The sequence below is a fragment of the Neoarius graeffei genome, chromosome 10 (assembly GCF_027579695.1).
Source record: "Neoarius graeffei isolate fNeoGra1 chromosome 10, fNeoGra1.pri, whole genome shotgun sequence".
Taxonomy (NCBI): domain Eukaryota; kingdom Metazoa; phylum Chordata; class Actinopteri; order Siluriformes; family Ariidae; genus Neoarius; species Neoarius graeffei.
In genome coordinates, this window is record NC_083578.1 from 15,296,587 (window position 1) to 15,312,467 (window position 15,881).

Consider the following 15,881-nt stretch of genomic DNA (forward strand, 5'->3'; position numbering starts at 1 on the left):
CACCGAGTCAAGAGCTTGCACGGCACAGAGTAACACACACACACACACACACACACACACACACAGAGCAGGGTATTTCCCAGCAGATTTGAATGTGTGTGTTACCTGTCTTTGTGCTGATGTTGCCATCTGAATCTGGCAAAACTTCATGGCCTGGTCCAACGCCACATCCTCATCCACCTGCAGAGAAACACAAGCGGTCGAGTCTGTGAGCCAACCGGTGTTTAAAACACAACCAGGACACTTCAGAGCTTCAAACTCAACAAACCTGTAACACGTTTTGAAATATCTGATCATGATTATCGTTATTCCTTGCTTTTATTTTCGTCTTGATATACGACTTTTATTAGATCGTGAATAAATCTTGCTATTAAGCTATCGGAGTACTGAATTTATCATCAAACTTACAGAATTAATTGTCCAACATGGATAAAGCACAGCCATTAATTTTAAAATCCATATGAATTTAATCTAAATCCATTCAGGAAGTGAAGAACAAATGTGATTCAGCGTGGTGTCCCAAAAAAAAAAAAAAAAAGGCTCTTTGTAATCAACTGATGATGGCTTGTAGTGGCGGGACACTTACTCTAATGAAGGACTGCAATCAGTTCAATATAAGATGCGAAGTGACCATTTTAACCCAAATAGATACGGTAGGTCAGACTGACAGCATTTCATCAGAAACCATGGTTTTACAACTCACGGGCTGAGTATACAGGGTTATGACTATGTACAGTGATCAAACGGTTGCAGTGTTAATGTTGTGCTTTACTAGTATTAATCATGGTGTGTAAATTATCACAATTGTAGCACAAAATATTCATAGTGTTGCATTAAAATACATCGTGCAGCTGGGCAGGCATAAGCAAACTAAAAAAAAAAAAAAACAACACCCTGAGATTTTCTCCAATTCTCTGACACATGGGCCAAATAAGTTTTGGAGCATGTTGACTTAATAAGACCTCTTATTGGAGCTCCCGTGTCCATGGTAACGGAGAAAGAAAAAAAAAAAGGGGGGGCATGACTGGGCGTCCCTAGTGTCTGTTTTATGTCAGCTACCGGGAGCGTGCTGCTCTCTCCTTTAACGGTGTGTGGGAGGAAGAGAGTGAGTGAGAAGAGAGAGAATAGACAAAACGAATGCAAACATGTTGGCGCACGTCCCTGCGCTCACAGTAGCACTCTGGCTATAATGGGCCTAATGCCTCTGACTAAGCTAAAAAGGCTAATAGGAGAATTACTGAGGGAGAGATAGCGGTGTTTGCTAAAACGCAGGGCTGCCAATGATCCAAAATGGAACACACTCTAACTGCTTTATTTCTTTTTCCAGATAAGAGAATATCTTGATACTTCGGCCAGTAAATGCTACTGTTTTGTGGGTAATGCAGGTTCAGTCAGCTGCTGTAAGGACTGTTATTCTGATTAATGACTGAAACAAACCTCGCCCTGGCAGCACTAATACCCTGTCCACACTAGGGATTTTGTACCGATACGATACTACTTTCGTACCGCAACACCTGTCCACACTAGCAACTATACCGGTACTGTAGCGGTATAAGGGCCTCTGCATGCTCTTGCGACAAGGCTTTCGCAGATAGCTTTTCGCAGACAGTTGTAATTTATCGTTGAGCGGGGAGTAATAGGCGTGCGCGATGTTATTCACCGCCACAACGCAAGGGGGCGCGAAGTCGCTAGGAGTAGTTGGTGGGTGTGGTTAGTGGAGTGTTTATCCTCCGGTTACTTATAATGACTAGAACTGGAGTCGTATAGATGTCCGTACTTCCTCACTTCCTCGATCAACCACTCTTCGTGCTGCTCCATCTTCGCTCGTGTTTTTAAAAATGGCGGTCGTGAAAACAAACCAAACCGGGAAAGTAGGGAAGCGGAAGTGCGTGTACAGCGGATGTAGAGTGGACCAATCAGAGCCCTCTTGTCTGTGACGCTGTCTGCGAGGCTTCTGCGGTGGTCACAATTTTTGGGAGGTGTGCTAGACCCCGAAGCCGCCGCCAGGCGCCGCTAAAACCGCCATTTAGAATTTGAGCCGCCGCCAGCCAATAATTTTGTAAGCCAATTTGAGCCGCTATCTAATAAAATTTGGCTGAGCCACTAAGAATTGTGTACATCAAATAATGGGTTTATCCACATCATGAGCTACAAGAAAAGTGACACAAACATGATCAACTGTACACACTAGTAGTAACACAATAGAGACGTATAGGCATACACTGTAGAGATTTAGAACTGATATCACAGCACAGAGAGCCACCACAAGCTTGCCGTTGTGACTACCTGTCTGGCTTCCCGCCCCTCACACCGTTACCACGATACACTGGGGAACCCGGGAACCCACCCAGAGCATCAATCGACTCCGATATCGACGAGATGGCTGCATTCTTTGCCGCTGCTGAGGGAAAGTGTAAAGGTATTTTTTTTGTTTGTTTGTTTCACATACTTCGAGATTGATAAAAAAAAAAGTACTCCACCACTCTACTTTCATCATAGTAAGATAGCTGCCAGTCCTTCACTGGTCATTGCTAGTGAGAGTAGATAGCTAGATGCCTTCCTCGAACAATCCAGATTAGCTTATTATTAGCATTGAACTACAATCTTGCTAGATTTATATTTACAGTGAAGTAAGAGACCAGGGGACCTGTGGTAATTTGCTATTTATTCCCCCCCATTTGTTTGATCCGTTCGCCCGGATATATGCCACACAGTGACGTCCAGTATCAGCCATTTGTAGCCATAAACATTTTGGTGGCTGCAGCAGCCATTAAGGTTTTGGCTGAGTCAGCTAGCCAGCCAATAATTTCATCAGCCAGCCATTATCCTGAAAACAAACGGCTTCGGGGTCTAAGGTGCGCGCAGAGCGTCTGCGAAGGGGGGGGCTACGCAGACGCCATCTGCGACGCTATCTGCGAGGACTGGGTTGTCAGCATAAATTGGCCTTAACTGTATCGGTACGAAACCCACAAATGTATGGGTTTCGTACCGGTACAGTAGCGCTTCGCTGTAGTGTGGACAGATGAAGCGGTTCTGTATCGATACAAATATAATGCGCAAGCACAATGAACCATTCCTACTTCTTCCGGGTTATTCATACAATACAATACGCACGTGCTTTCCAGCTGTAAATAAAACGTCAAAATGGCTTAAAACGACCGTGGAGCTACATGGAGCAAAGACGAAGTTATGTGTTTGTTGGAGCTTTGGGGAGACGAGCGATGCCAGGAACAGTTAGTGAAGAACAGAGATTCGTTTTCTTTGTTTCTTTCTCAACTGCCTCGCGCGTTTTATACGATTCGACTGAATAAATGACCACCAGAAATACAGACTGTACACTGACAACAAAAAGCACATGCACGCGGTTTCATCCGCCATATTCTCGGAAGGAAGTTACTCGGTAACCACGGAAACATTTCGTGCACGTGCATTTCAACTACCGTGAAAGAAAACCGCAAACATTTCTCGCTAGTGTGGACAGATGCACTAAACTGTACCGGTTTACTTTGTATCGATACAGTTATACCACTTTCATACTGGTATATATGTGAACACAGCTTTATTTTATACCTATATGTTGATCATGGTAATATTTCTCAATCAGCAGCTGTCAGGTTATAGTCCTATGAAAATCCATGACCTTTAGTTTGACAATTTCAAAGTCATTCAAGGTCAAAGGTCATGGCGGCAATTGAAAGCCCATATGGGACTTCTCATATTCATTTCATCTCATTATCTGTAGCCGCTTTATCCTTCTACAGGGTCGCAGGCAAGCTGGAGCCTATCCCAGCTGACTACGGGCGAAAGGCGGGGTACACCCTGGACAAGTCGCCAGGTCATCACAGGGCTGACACATAGACACAGACAACCATTCACACTCACATTCACACCTACGGTCAATTTAGAGCCACCAGTTAACCTAACCTGCATGTCTTTGGACTGTGGGGGAAACCGGAGCACCCGGAGGAAACCCACGCGGACACGGGGAGAACATGCAAACTCCACACAGAAAGGCCCTCGCCGGCCACGGGGCTCGAACCCGGACCTTCTTGCTGTGAGGCGACAGCGCTAACCACTACACCACCATGCCGCCCGGACTTCTCATATTGATAATGGTAAACATTTGGCTATCATTAACCATTTTAAAGTTATAGCCCTTTGAAACCCCATGACCTTGAGTTTGACCTTTCAAGGTCACAGATCACGGTGCCAAACGAAAGCCCATATGGCACTTCCTAGAAGTTGATAATGGTAAATATCTGTCTACCCATCAGCCGTTTTCAAATTACAGCCCTCTGAAAATCCGTGACCTTGAGTTTGACCTTTCAAGGCCACTCAAGGTCAAAGATCATGGTGCCAAATGAAAGGCCATATGGGAGTTCCTATATGCTCATAATAGTAAACATTTGTCTATCGGCAACCGTTTTTGAGTTATAATGGAAAATGTGTTATTTTGACCAAAAGGTTGACCCGATTACCCCCAAAATTTAATCAGGTAATCACAGACCATTGCCCGCCTACCCGGAAAATTTGAAGTCAATCGGTGCAACCGTCTAGACGTTAGGCTGTTAACAGACAGACAAACGCACATACAAACAAACCGCACTGATTACAATACCTCACCCCGCTTACTCTGTTGCGGGCGAGGTAATAAACTGCACATGACTGAATATAAATATAAATTTATATGAATACAAATATAAATGGTGTTCCTTTCTGCCCAGTTAAACTGACTGTTTAAACAATTTATAGCTCTGAATATCTACTCTTGGGTTTGCCTGTGAAGACTGCATTTATTATTAAAAAAAGCTAAACCAACATGAAGACCAGAGAGCTGCCTATGGGAGAAAAGCAGGCAATTTTGAAGCTGAGAAAAGAGTGGAAATTGATCAGGGCCACTGCACAAGCATTAGGAACGTCCTGAAAAACAAAACCACTGGTGTACTAACAACCAGACATAGGACAGGTCAGTCAAAGAAAACATCATCGGTCGACAAGAGAAACATTGTAAAGAAAAACCCAGGTAGGCCTGATTGAAATTCACAAAGAAATACAGAGAAAATGTCTGGAACCAAGATTAACCTCTACCGAAGCGATGGAAAGGTCAAAGTGTGGAGAAAGGATCTGCTCATGATCCTAAACATACCAGCTCACTGGTCACGCATGGTGTCATGGCTGCTTCTGGACTAGTCTCACTAATCTTTATTCTTCATGTGCAACCACATGACAAAACAGTGTGACGTATGCGTCCGCCACCATGCTGGATGATATACAAATCCAAAATGCCATCTCGTGCAAACAGTAACTGTAATGCATCTCCGACTTTCGCGAAATATTGTGATTCTCTAGAGTTCTCTGCCAAGTCAAGATTCAGAGAAAAAGCTGAAATTTGTGGCTTTGACCCGTATATGTTAAAGCTGTCCGATTATACAGAGGATATAGCCTCATCACCACCAACTGAATACCCTGATATGGTGAACCATCTCATCTCGTTGTACAAACCTCGTGGACAACCAATGCAGAAATGACGGTTTTAAGAGCCTAGATGCCTACATGCCTCTTTATGTCTGGCTGGGTTGGTCGTCTTCTCACCAAGCAATGAAAAGATGACCGGCTGCTTGTTCACACTCGTGTAAACCAGTCTCGACAATCTCGACGAAACATCCCTCAAAAGTTCAATTTACTCAGCAGAAACCATAGCTTTAATTAGCAACGAACTCTTAAGAGATATAAAGTGGTCACCACACACGCGGGTGTAATTAGCTTTTTCCTCAGTTAAGTCCTGACGATGGAGGTTTTTGAACCACAGCGCACAGCGTTCTCTGGACAGTTCTTCATCTGTTTTGTCGCTGTTTTTAATTATTTTGGGAATTCTGAAGAACCGTTTCTCTTTGTCACGAGTTGCACTATTACTGCAATTATATGCCAAGTCAAGTTTATTTGTACAGCGCTTTTAACAATAAACACTGTCGCAAAGCAGCTTTACAGAATTTGAACGACTTAAAACATGAGCTAATTTTATCCCTAATCTATCCCCAATGAGCAAGCCTGTGGCGACGGCGGCAAGGAAAAACTCCCTCAGACGACATGAGGAAGAAACCTCGAGAGGAACCAGACTCAAAAGGGAACCCATCCTCATTTGGGCAACAACAGACAATATGATTATAACATTAACAGTCCTAACAAAGTCAGCTTCGTTGATGCTATAAACGCCCCACCGACAGAAACCCGAGAGCAAAACCGTTCACGACAACCGCAGTCCCAAAGTCAGCAAGTCAACTACAGTTCCCAGCCACAAAAGCACCACTGCAAGAGTCCAGAGCGTCGTCCAGGCGTGACCCCCAACTGTCCACATGGGGCCGCCCTCCACAGGAGCGATGCGATGAGACGCCAACCAGACACAGGGCACCAGGATGGATCAGGCAGGTCCGAAGAGCAGAAGAGGTCAGCATCTCGATCCCAGGACTCACACAAAGTAGGCACCGTCTTTCTTCAAAAGCAATGAAATTAAAAGAAAATCATGAAATGTTGCAGCAGCACACACGTGACGCGCTGCTATCTTGGTTGTCGTGATCATCCAACATGGTGGACTTCTGGTTTGGAAAATAAGCGTGACATCACGTGCACACAAAGAATTGATGATGTAACTCATGATGGTAGCAGCAGAATGAATTCAGAAGTCGACAGAAACATTCTGTCTGCCAATTTACAGAGACGTGCGTGCAATCTTGTTGGGAGGAACTTCATCATGCAGCAAGACAATGACTCAAAACACACTGCCAACACAACAAAGAACTTCATCAGGGGGAAAAAAAGTGGAAGGTTTTTGACTGGCCAAGTCAAATAAGCGTGATATGAAATAAGGGATATGCAACCAAATATTAAAGTGCTGTTTACCTTCAGCACTTTCTGTTCCAGCACTTTTACTCATCTAAAAATTGGGTGAAACTGAAATATGATCGATCATCTCATTCATCTTTTGATATCTTCAGCGTATCACAAAAACAAAAGAATTGGCCTTGCTGTTCCAGTACTTTCAGACGGGACTGTATATAGTATGTAATCGTTGACATCAAATACTGCACTCCTAACAACTCTCACCCGCATATTCCTAAATCTCCACATCATACGAAGCGTACAGTGGTGCTTGAAAGTTTGTGAACCCTTTAGAATTTTCTATATTTCTGCATAAATATGACCTAAAACATCATCAGATTTTCACACAAGTCCTAAAAGTAGATAAAGAGAACCCAGTTAAACAAATGAGACAAAAATATTATACTTGGTCATTTATTTATTGAGGAAAATGATCCAATATTACATATCTGTGAGTGGCAAAAGTATGTGAACCTCTAGGATTAGCAGTTAATTTGAAGGTGAAATTAGAGTCAGGTGTTTTCAATCAATGGGATGGCAATCAGGTGTAAGTGGGCACCCTGTTTTATTTAAAGAACAGGGATCTATCAAAGTCTGATCTTCACAACACGTTTGTGGAAGTGTATCATGGCACGAACAAAGGAGATTTCTGAGGACCTCAGAAAAAGTGTTGTTGATGCTCATCAGGCTGGAAAAGGTTACAAAACCATCTCTAAAGAGTTTGGACTCCACCAATCCACAGTCAGACAGATTGGGTACAAATGGAGGAAATTCAAAAGCATTGTTACCCTCCCCAGGAGTGGTCGACCAACAAAGATCACTCCAAGAGCAAGACGTGTAATAGTCAGCAAGGTCACAAAGGACCCCAGGGTAACTTCTAAGCAACTGAAGGCCTCTCTCACATTGGCTAATGTTAATGTTCATGAGTCCACTATCAGGAGAACACTGAACAACAAATGGTGTGCATGGCAGAGTTGCAAGGAGAAAGCCACTGCTCTTCAAAAAGAACATTGATGCTTGTCTGCAGTTTGCTAAAGATCACGTGGACAAGCCAGAAGGCTATTGGAAAAATGTTTTGTGGACGGATGAGACCAAAATAGAACTTTTTGGTTTAGATAAAGAAGCGTTATGTTTGGAGAAAGGAAAACACTGCATTCCAGCATAAGAACCTTATCCCATCTGTGAAACATGGTGGTGGTAGTATCATGGTTTGGGCCTGTTTTGCTGCATCTGGGCCAGGACGGCTTGCCATCATTAATGGAACAATGAATTCTGAATTATACCAGCAAATTCTAAAGGAAAATATCAGGACATCTGTCCATGAACTGAATCTCAAGAGAAGGTGGGTCATGCAGCAAGACAACGACCCTAAGCACACAAGTCGTTCTACCAAAGAATGGTCAAAGAAGAATAAAGTTAATGTTTTGGAATGGCCAAGTCAAAGTCCTGACCTTAATCCAATCAAAATGTTGTGGAAGGACCTGAAGCGAGCAGTTCATGTGAGGAAACCCACCAACATCCCAGAGTTGAAGCTGTTCTGTACAGAGGAATGGGCTAAAATTCCTCCAAGCCGGTGTGCAGGACTGATCAACAGTTACCGGAAACATTTAGTTGCAGTTATTGCTGCACAAGGGGGTCACACCAGATACTGAAAGCAAAGCTTAACATACTTTTGCCACTCACAGATACGTAATATTGGATCATTTTCCTCAATAAATAAATGACCAAATATAATATTTTTGTCTCGTTTGTTTAACTGGGTTCTCTTTATCTACTTTTAGGACTTGTGTGAAAATCTGATCATGTTTTAGGCCATATTTATGCAGAAATATATAGAAAATTCTAAAGGGTTCACAAACTTTCAAGCACCACTGTATGTGGTTGTCAGGGAGCGCAAATCAAATTCATTCGCCAATGAAAGCTTGGCAAATGAAAGCTCCAGGGTCCACCCAGTCTCAAGATTTGGTTTCCTAGAAACTGACAAGACAAAGTATTTGCTGGCATAATGTAATAATGGACGGTGAGCTAGTTAGCTAGGTAAGTGCAGTAAGAAAGATTAAGGGAAACTAATGAGTAGATGATGGTTATCATCATCTGGCACAGTTTCTGATGTGAAGCACATCATGTTTTTTTTTTTTGGATTGATTCTTCTTTACTGTTCGGAATAAAGATATAAAAAATAAAAAATGCAATAATCAAAACATCGTCATAAACAAACAGAATAGCGTAGCCACAAGGCAGTAACATAATAATGTTCGGAAAGGATTAGGAAGAAGTAAATAACTTATCAAATCCTAACCTTCTATACCAGCGCTAATCAAACGTCACTTTCTGCCATAATAAACTATATATACAAAAGAAAACAAAAGCAACAAACAAAAAAGAAAACCACAATTGTGGGTTCTCCACAATAAGTCAAGTTGTTGGCCAACATTGCAGCTACATTGCAGCTATGATCTTATAGCATCTTTATTTAGTTATAGCAATATAAAAGGTGTGAGATGGAATTTATTTTGCTCAGGTTTCTTAGGGTTTTCTGCATCCTGATTCTGAAAAGATTGCCATCGTCTGTGCAAGCTAATTATTAATCCATCTAATAACAAGAGTGCTCTGAGAGCACAATATCCCTCGCTGGCAACTCGGCCAGAACTCTGGTAAAATGCGACCGAACTGAACGAAATTTCAATATGCGTATTACCGACATATAACAAAGAATCCTGTCAAGTTTTGTGAAATTCCTCCAAAAATTCTGAGAGGAGTTGATTTCAGAAAGTAAGTACCCTTCCTGGAAAGGACGGACATTGCCACGACATAATCCCCCTTCGGGGGATAAAAATTGTGAGGGAAGTTGATTTCAGAAAGCAAGCACACCTTGATGAAATTGCCAAAGTACAAGTTTGTTAATAATCAAGGGCATAACTCTGGGAAAATTTGCCCAAATTAAATGAAATTTCAGTATGCGTATAACTGTCATATAACAAAGCCTTTTGCCTAGTTTGGTGAAATTCCTCCACGAATTGTGAGAGGAGTTGATTTCAGAAGAACGTACACCCTCATGAAATTGTCAAAGTTATTTAACCAAGGTTCAAAACTCTGGTAACATTTTCACAAACGAAATTAAACCGCAATATGCGTATTACCGTCATATAACAAGATCTTTTGCCAAGCTTCAAGAAATTCGTCCAACAATTGTGAGAGGAGTTGATGTCCGAACGCAAGCACACCTTCATGAAATTGTGAAAGTACGAGGTTGTTAATCAAGGGCTGTAACTCTGGTAAAATGCGACCGAATTGAACCAAATAACAATATGTGCACTACCGACATATAACAATGCTTTTTGCCAAGTTTGGTGAAATTCCTCCACAAATTCTGAGAGGAGTTGATTTCAGAAGGAAAGCACGCGCTCATGAAATCGTCAAATTATAATTTTGTTAAATCAAGGGCTGTAACTCTGGTTCTAATACATAGGGCCAAATTACTCAATTCTGATTGGTCAATCAAGGAGGGCTTTTTTTCCTCAACATGGGGCCGTATTTCTGAAATGCTATTGGCTCGTTCGTTGGAATGGGTAAAAAGCCAAACAAGTCCAAAAGCCTGACGAAACATGATGATATTCTGTGGAAATGCAGTCCTCGTGTCGTGTCAGAATTGAGTAATTTGGCCCCATGTATTATAAACAAGTAATCGTATGGTTCCTCGTAAAATTAACGATCAATTTCACTTGTGATTTCGAAGTTTTTCAAAACTTCGAAATCACTTATGAAATTAATCCTTAATTTTACTCGGCCCCATACGATTACCTATACGAAAATGGCAATCCAATTTAACGAAATTTACAATATAGACTGGTACCAAAATCCAGAATTGTGACACCCAAAGGCATTTTTGAGACAAAGTCAGCAAACAGTCTTATTTTGTCAATTTGGGTGTGCCGAATTCAAATCTGCAATATGCCGAGCTCTATCTGACCTCTGTTGACCTCTAGAGGTCATTGAACTTTGGGCCTGTAAACGTCTCAGCTGAACCCAGTTTCTCAGCTTTCTAAGGAATGAAATGTACTAAAATGATTAATGAAGTTAGCAAATGGCCTTGTTTGTTAAATGTTTGGGTGCTGAATTCATTTTTCATTTGTAAAACGACCTCTGATAACCTCAAGGTCATTAAACTTGGCCTATAGGCCTATGCATTTAACGGCATTTTTAAACTGACTTTACTCCCCCAAAAAGAATATGAACAGACAAAAAACAAATAGAAAGAAACAAATACAACATTAAATGCCAGTCCATGTACATGTGACTTACTTTTCACAATGAGAATGCCTAGGCGATCACCTTACATAACATTGCATTACATTTAGCGGTTATTGTTTATACAAAGCTACTGAAAAAAGGACAGATTCGGCAGCATACAAAATGTGGGGGCATACAGGGTATACAGGTTAATCAGGGTTAGTATATAGGAGAGTTTTTTTCTTTGTTGTTTGTTTTTTGTTTTAAACGGGGTAAAGCCTTTACAAAAAACAAACAACAAAGAAAAAAACTCTCATATATACTAACCCTGATTAGCCTGTATACCCTGTATGCCCCCACATTTTGTATGCTGCTGAATCTGTCCTTTTTTCAGTAGCTTTGTATAAACAATAACCGCTAAATGTAATGCAATGTTATGTAAGGTGATCGCCTCGGCATTCTCATTGTGAAAAGTAAGTCACATGTACATGGACTGGCATTTAATGCTGCATTTGTTCCTTTCTATTTGTGTTTTGTCTGTTCATATTCTTTTTGGGGGAGTAAAGTCAGTTTAAAAATGCCGTTAAATGCATAGGCCTATAGGCCAAGTTTAATGACCTTGAGGTTATCAGAGGTCGTATGTCGTTTTACAAATGAAAAATGAATTCAGCACCCAAACATTTAACAAACAAGGCCATTTGCTAACTTCATTAATCATTTTAGTACATTTCATTCCTTAGAAAGCTGAGAAACTGGGTTCAGCTGAGACGTTTACAGGCCCAAAGTTCAATGACCTCTAGAGGTCAACAGAGGTCAGATAGAGCTCGGCACACCCAAATTGACAAAATAAGACTGTTTGCCGACTTTGTCTCAAAAATGCCTTTAACTCCTTAAATAAGCACTTTTTTGAATTTTGGTACCAGTCTAATATGCGTATTACCGACACACTGTATAACAAAGAATCCTGCCAAGTTTTGAGAAATTCCTCCAAAAATTGTGAAAGGAGTTGATTTCAGAAGGTGAGCACCCTTCCCGGGACGGACGGACAAATGGACATCACCATGACATACCGTATTTTCTGGACTATAAGCCGCTACTTTTTTCCTAGGTTTTGAACCATGCGGCTTATACAAAGGTGCGGCTATTCTGTGGATTTTTCTTCCACCGCTAGGGGCGCTCTAACCGGAAGTAGAATCAAAAATAAGATAGACGAAAAATCAATGCAAAGAAGAATTAGCAGATCTTTAGCAGATAGAACACGCACGACAAATTACTAACTGGTAATTATTTTCAAATCCAGCGAAGATGATTAAAGTGACTTGTGGTTTCAAACACAGGAGAAATGAAGGTAAATAAATACCGGTTATTTTCTCTTGGTTCTGTTCCGTTTTAATCAGCAAAGTTGCTGCCGTGTTAAAAGGCACTGTTCGGAAAGAATCTGTTCAGGTACATACATGTACATTTACAGTACAAAATCGTTCTGTACATGCAGTAAATATCTAATTTTTCAACATAGATATCTGCGGCTTATAGCCCGGTGCGGCTTGTATACCTTTTTTTAAATTTTTTTTTAAAAATAGAGCGGATGCGGCTTATATACAGGTGCGCTCTATAGTCCAGAAAATACGGTAATCCTCCTTCGGGCCTTTTGGCCAGCGGGGGATAAAAAGCATTCTAGCATTAGCCAGATCACACCTCAGACAATGTGTGTCGTGGGGTGGAATTCAAAATGGTTACTGTAGTTACAGCATCGAGGTTCGTCACACTACTGTGGAGTGTGTCAAGTTTAAACATACACACCAAATTAAAACTTTTACAAAAGTCAATAAGGAGGACTTTTCTTTCTGCTGTTTTTTTTTTAAACCTACATGTGAACATATCTGGTGGGGCAATTCCAAATATCAGACAGCCCAGACACAAATTAGGCTAGTACTGGGTTACTGAGCTATGTCGAGAATTGGTTAGTGTCAGTGGAGAAAGCAAGCCATCGTTCTTAACCAGACAGTATGACTTTCTTAGACTCCTGTCTAGAGAAAGCTGTGGCACTGCTGGCTTCATTGTGCAATCTTCCAAACATCGGGTCAATAGTGAACATCCCAGACGATGTGTGTTTAGTCGCCCCCAAGAATTGTAGCCATCTGTGACTGATATGTACCAGATTTCGACACACACCACTCTCTCAACACAATAATACAGATACTGACTGATTTATGAAGCAATATAACGTAGAGAACCTTTCATGAAGAACCGCCACCTGCAAAGGCCAAACACATGATACGCAGATCATCATGTAGACTTATTCCCTACTTCAGAAAGCTGCAGCATAACAGAAAGACAACAGCGGTAGGTATAATTACACTGTCCGGGGGGAAATGAGAGGTGATTCATTGCGACTGAGGTAGAGGCTCATAATGGACCAATAGAATACTGTACTGTTTGTGCATGTACACGTGTGTGCACGTGTTAGAGGATAAGCCATTATCCTCTCAACGTAATGCTATAACCTTAATGGAAATTTAAGCGGTTTGTTTTTCCCCTTAGTATAATTGAAGAGGCTGCGTTTGCATGTTGGGCAAAAGGCTTACACTTCATTACTCCTTAAAAGGATCAGTAACTTAATACAGATCAATAGTTTTCCACGGAGTAGCTGAACAGTCAACGTAATGAAGACGTAATTTCAGGTTTACATACATCGCAGGTATCAAATATCAATAGGAACACTATTGGCCCTTTTCCACTACCCTTTTTCAGCTCACTTCAGCCCGACACGGCTCGCGTTTCGACTACCTCCGAGCAGCACGACTCAGCTCGCTTCAGCCTTACTCAGCACCCAAAACTCGCACGGTTTTGGAGTGGGGCTGAAGCGAGCCAAACCGAGCTGAGTGGGGCGAGGGGCATGAGCAGACACTCCCCTGTGCACTGATTGGTGAGGAGGAGTGTCCTCACATGCCCACACACGCCCCGCGAGCGCGCTGGGATCTGTAAACACCGTAAACCCGGAAGAAGAATAATTACGAATTACGAGAATTTCTGAAGCCTTATGCGCCTCGCCTCATCTATACGCTCTTGCCAGTATCTGTTGGCGTTGTCGGTGACAACAAGCCACAGCACCAAGACCAGCAACACTAACGACTCCATGTTTATTGTTTACTATCCGGGTCGTGAGACTACCGCTTAAAAGGTCACTGATGTCACTGTTTGCGCCGCCTAATGACATCACGTGACGTCCACCCACTTTCGCTAACTCCACCCAATGTGTCCACCCACTTCCAGCCAGCACGGTTCAGCGCAGTTGTAGTCGAAATGCAACTCCAACAGCCCCGCTCAGCTCGACTCAGCACGGCACGGCTCAGCCCGACTCAGCCGCGTTGGTAGTGGAAAAGCGGCATAAGACTATGCACGGTGAAGCATGGTGGTGGTAGCATCAAGTTCAGAGTTACCGGTGGAGCAAACAAGTGTATTAATAAGTATTTTTATTTAGTGTATTAATAAGTATTTTTACTTATTAGAATTTTAGCATTTTATTACACCTATTAGGTGTTATTTATTCATTCTATTTATTTTTTAAAGATATTTTTTGGGCTTTTTTCACCTTTATTGGACAGTGTAGAGACAGGAAATGAGTGGGAGAGAGAGACGGGGAGGGATCGGGAAATGACCTCAGGTCGGAATCGAACCCGGGTCCCCAGATTCATGGTATGGCGCCTTATCCACCTGAGCCACGACGCCCCCATTTATTTATTTTTTTAATTCACAATGTTTCCTGCACTTTTAGGCACCTTGTATGATATGGATGCGCATATCTATTGTACGTTTGTTATTGTGTTGTATTGTATGTTCTGTGTTGTGGCTGCAGCATGGGAGAATGGCCCAGAACAAATTTCTCACTTTGTGAGACAATAAAGTTAATCTTGAATCTTGAATGATGTCAGAGAATTTTTGTTGGACAGCATCCTTTAGGCGGAGTTTTGGTTGCGTCACATTCTTTCCATTTAAAAAAAAAAAACAACAGATTTAATTGCAGTCCACAGGATGTTAAAAGTCTGGGATATTTTTAATAACCAAACCTTGACTGACGCGTTCTACGTTGTCGAAATCCGTCCTGGACTTTTGATCTTCATGTTGTTTGTTTAAGCATGTTCTCTTCCATTGTATTTATACTGAAGTCATGTGACCTCAACTGCACACTGGTGGACTCCACTTAACTAGGACGAAGTGACTTGTGATGGCAAACTGTCTACACCAGAACTTGATAATTTAGGGGTTTCGCACCAGCATGGCTGAATATTCACGCACGTCTTAAAATATTTTTAACTAGATTTTTACTTTGGAAATATTTCTGAAAACTATGTCGATTTATCTTTGCACGTCAACATTACAGGCTCCTTTGTGTAGATTCCTGGTATAAAATCCCAATCAATCCATGTCAGTTCCAGATCGGAACACTTACAAAATGTGAAACAGGTCAAGGGGGAAATACTTACGCTTATGCCACTGGATATGTAAGCCTTTTACACATCCTACATCAATACTGGCTAACAAAGTCATCATCGTGGTGATGTCATCAGTATATTATATATATAGCAACAGCACAGACTTCGTCTCGTGTGGCCTGTCGAATGCGGTGGGGCTTTTTTTGGATCTCCCCTGAAACATTCAGTGCTTTCACGTTGAGTCATCAGACAGAGGGCTGAGGATTTCCCCGTCATTACACTATTATAAAGATGCATTGTCAACATTTCAGGCTGACAGCAAAAACACTTCAAGTGATCGTG

At 41.8% G+C, this 15,881-nt stretch overlaps 1 protein-coding gene across 4 annotated transcripts in view; it reads right to left on the bottom strand.

Annotated features, from left to right (window-relative positions):
• cabin1 (calcineurin binding protein 1) overlaps nt 1-15,881 on the bottom strand; it is a 210,975-nt gene that overhangs the window by 23,627 nt on the left and 171,467 nt on the right. For all 4 annotated transcript variants that reach the window (XM_060931349.1, XM_060931348.1, XM_060931347.1 and 1 more), the window contains one exon: nt 106-180. In XM_060931349.1, coding sequence (XP_060787332.1) covers nt 106-180 — 75 coding nt within the window. The remainder of the gene's footprint in view (nt 1-105; nt 181-15,881) is intronic.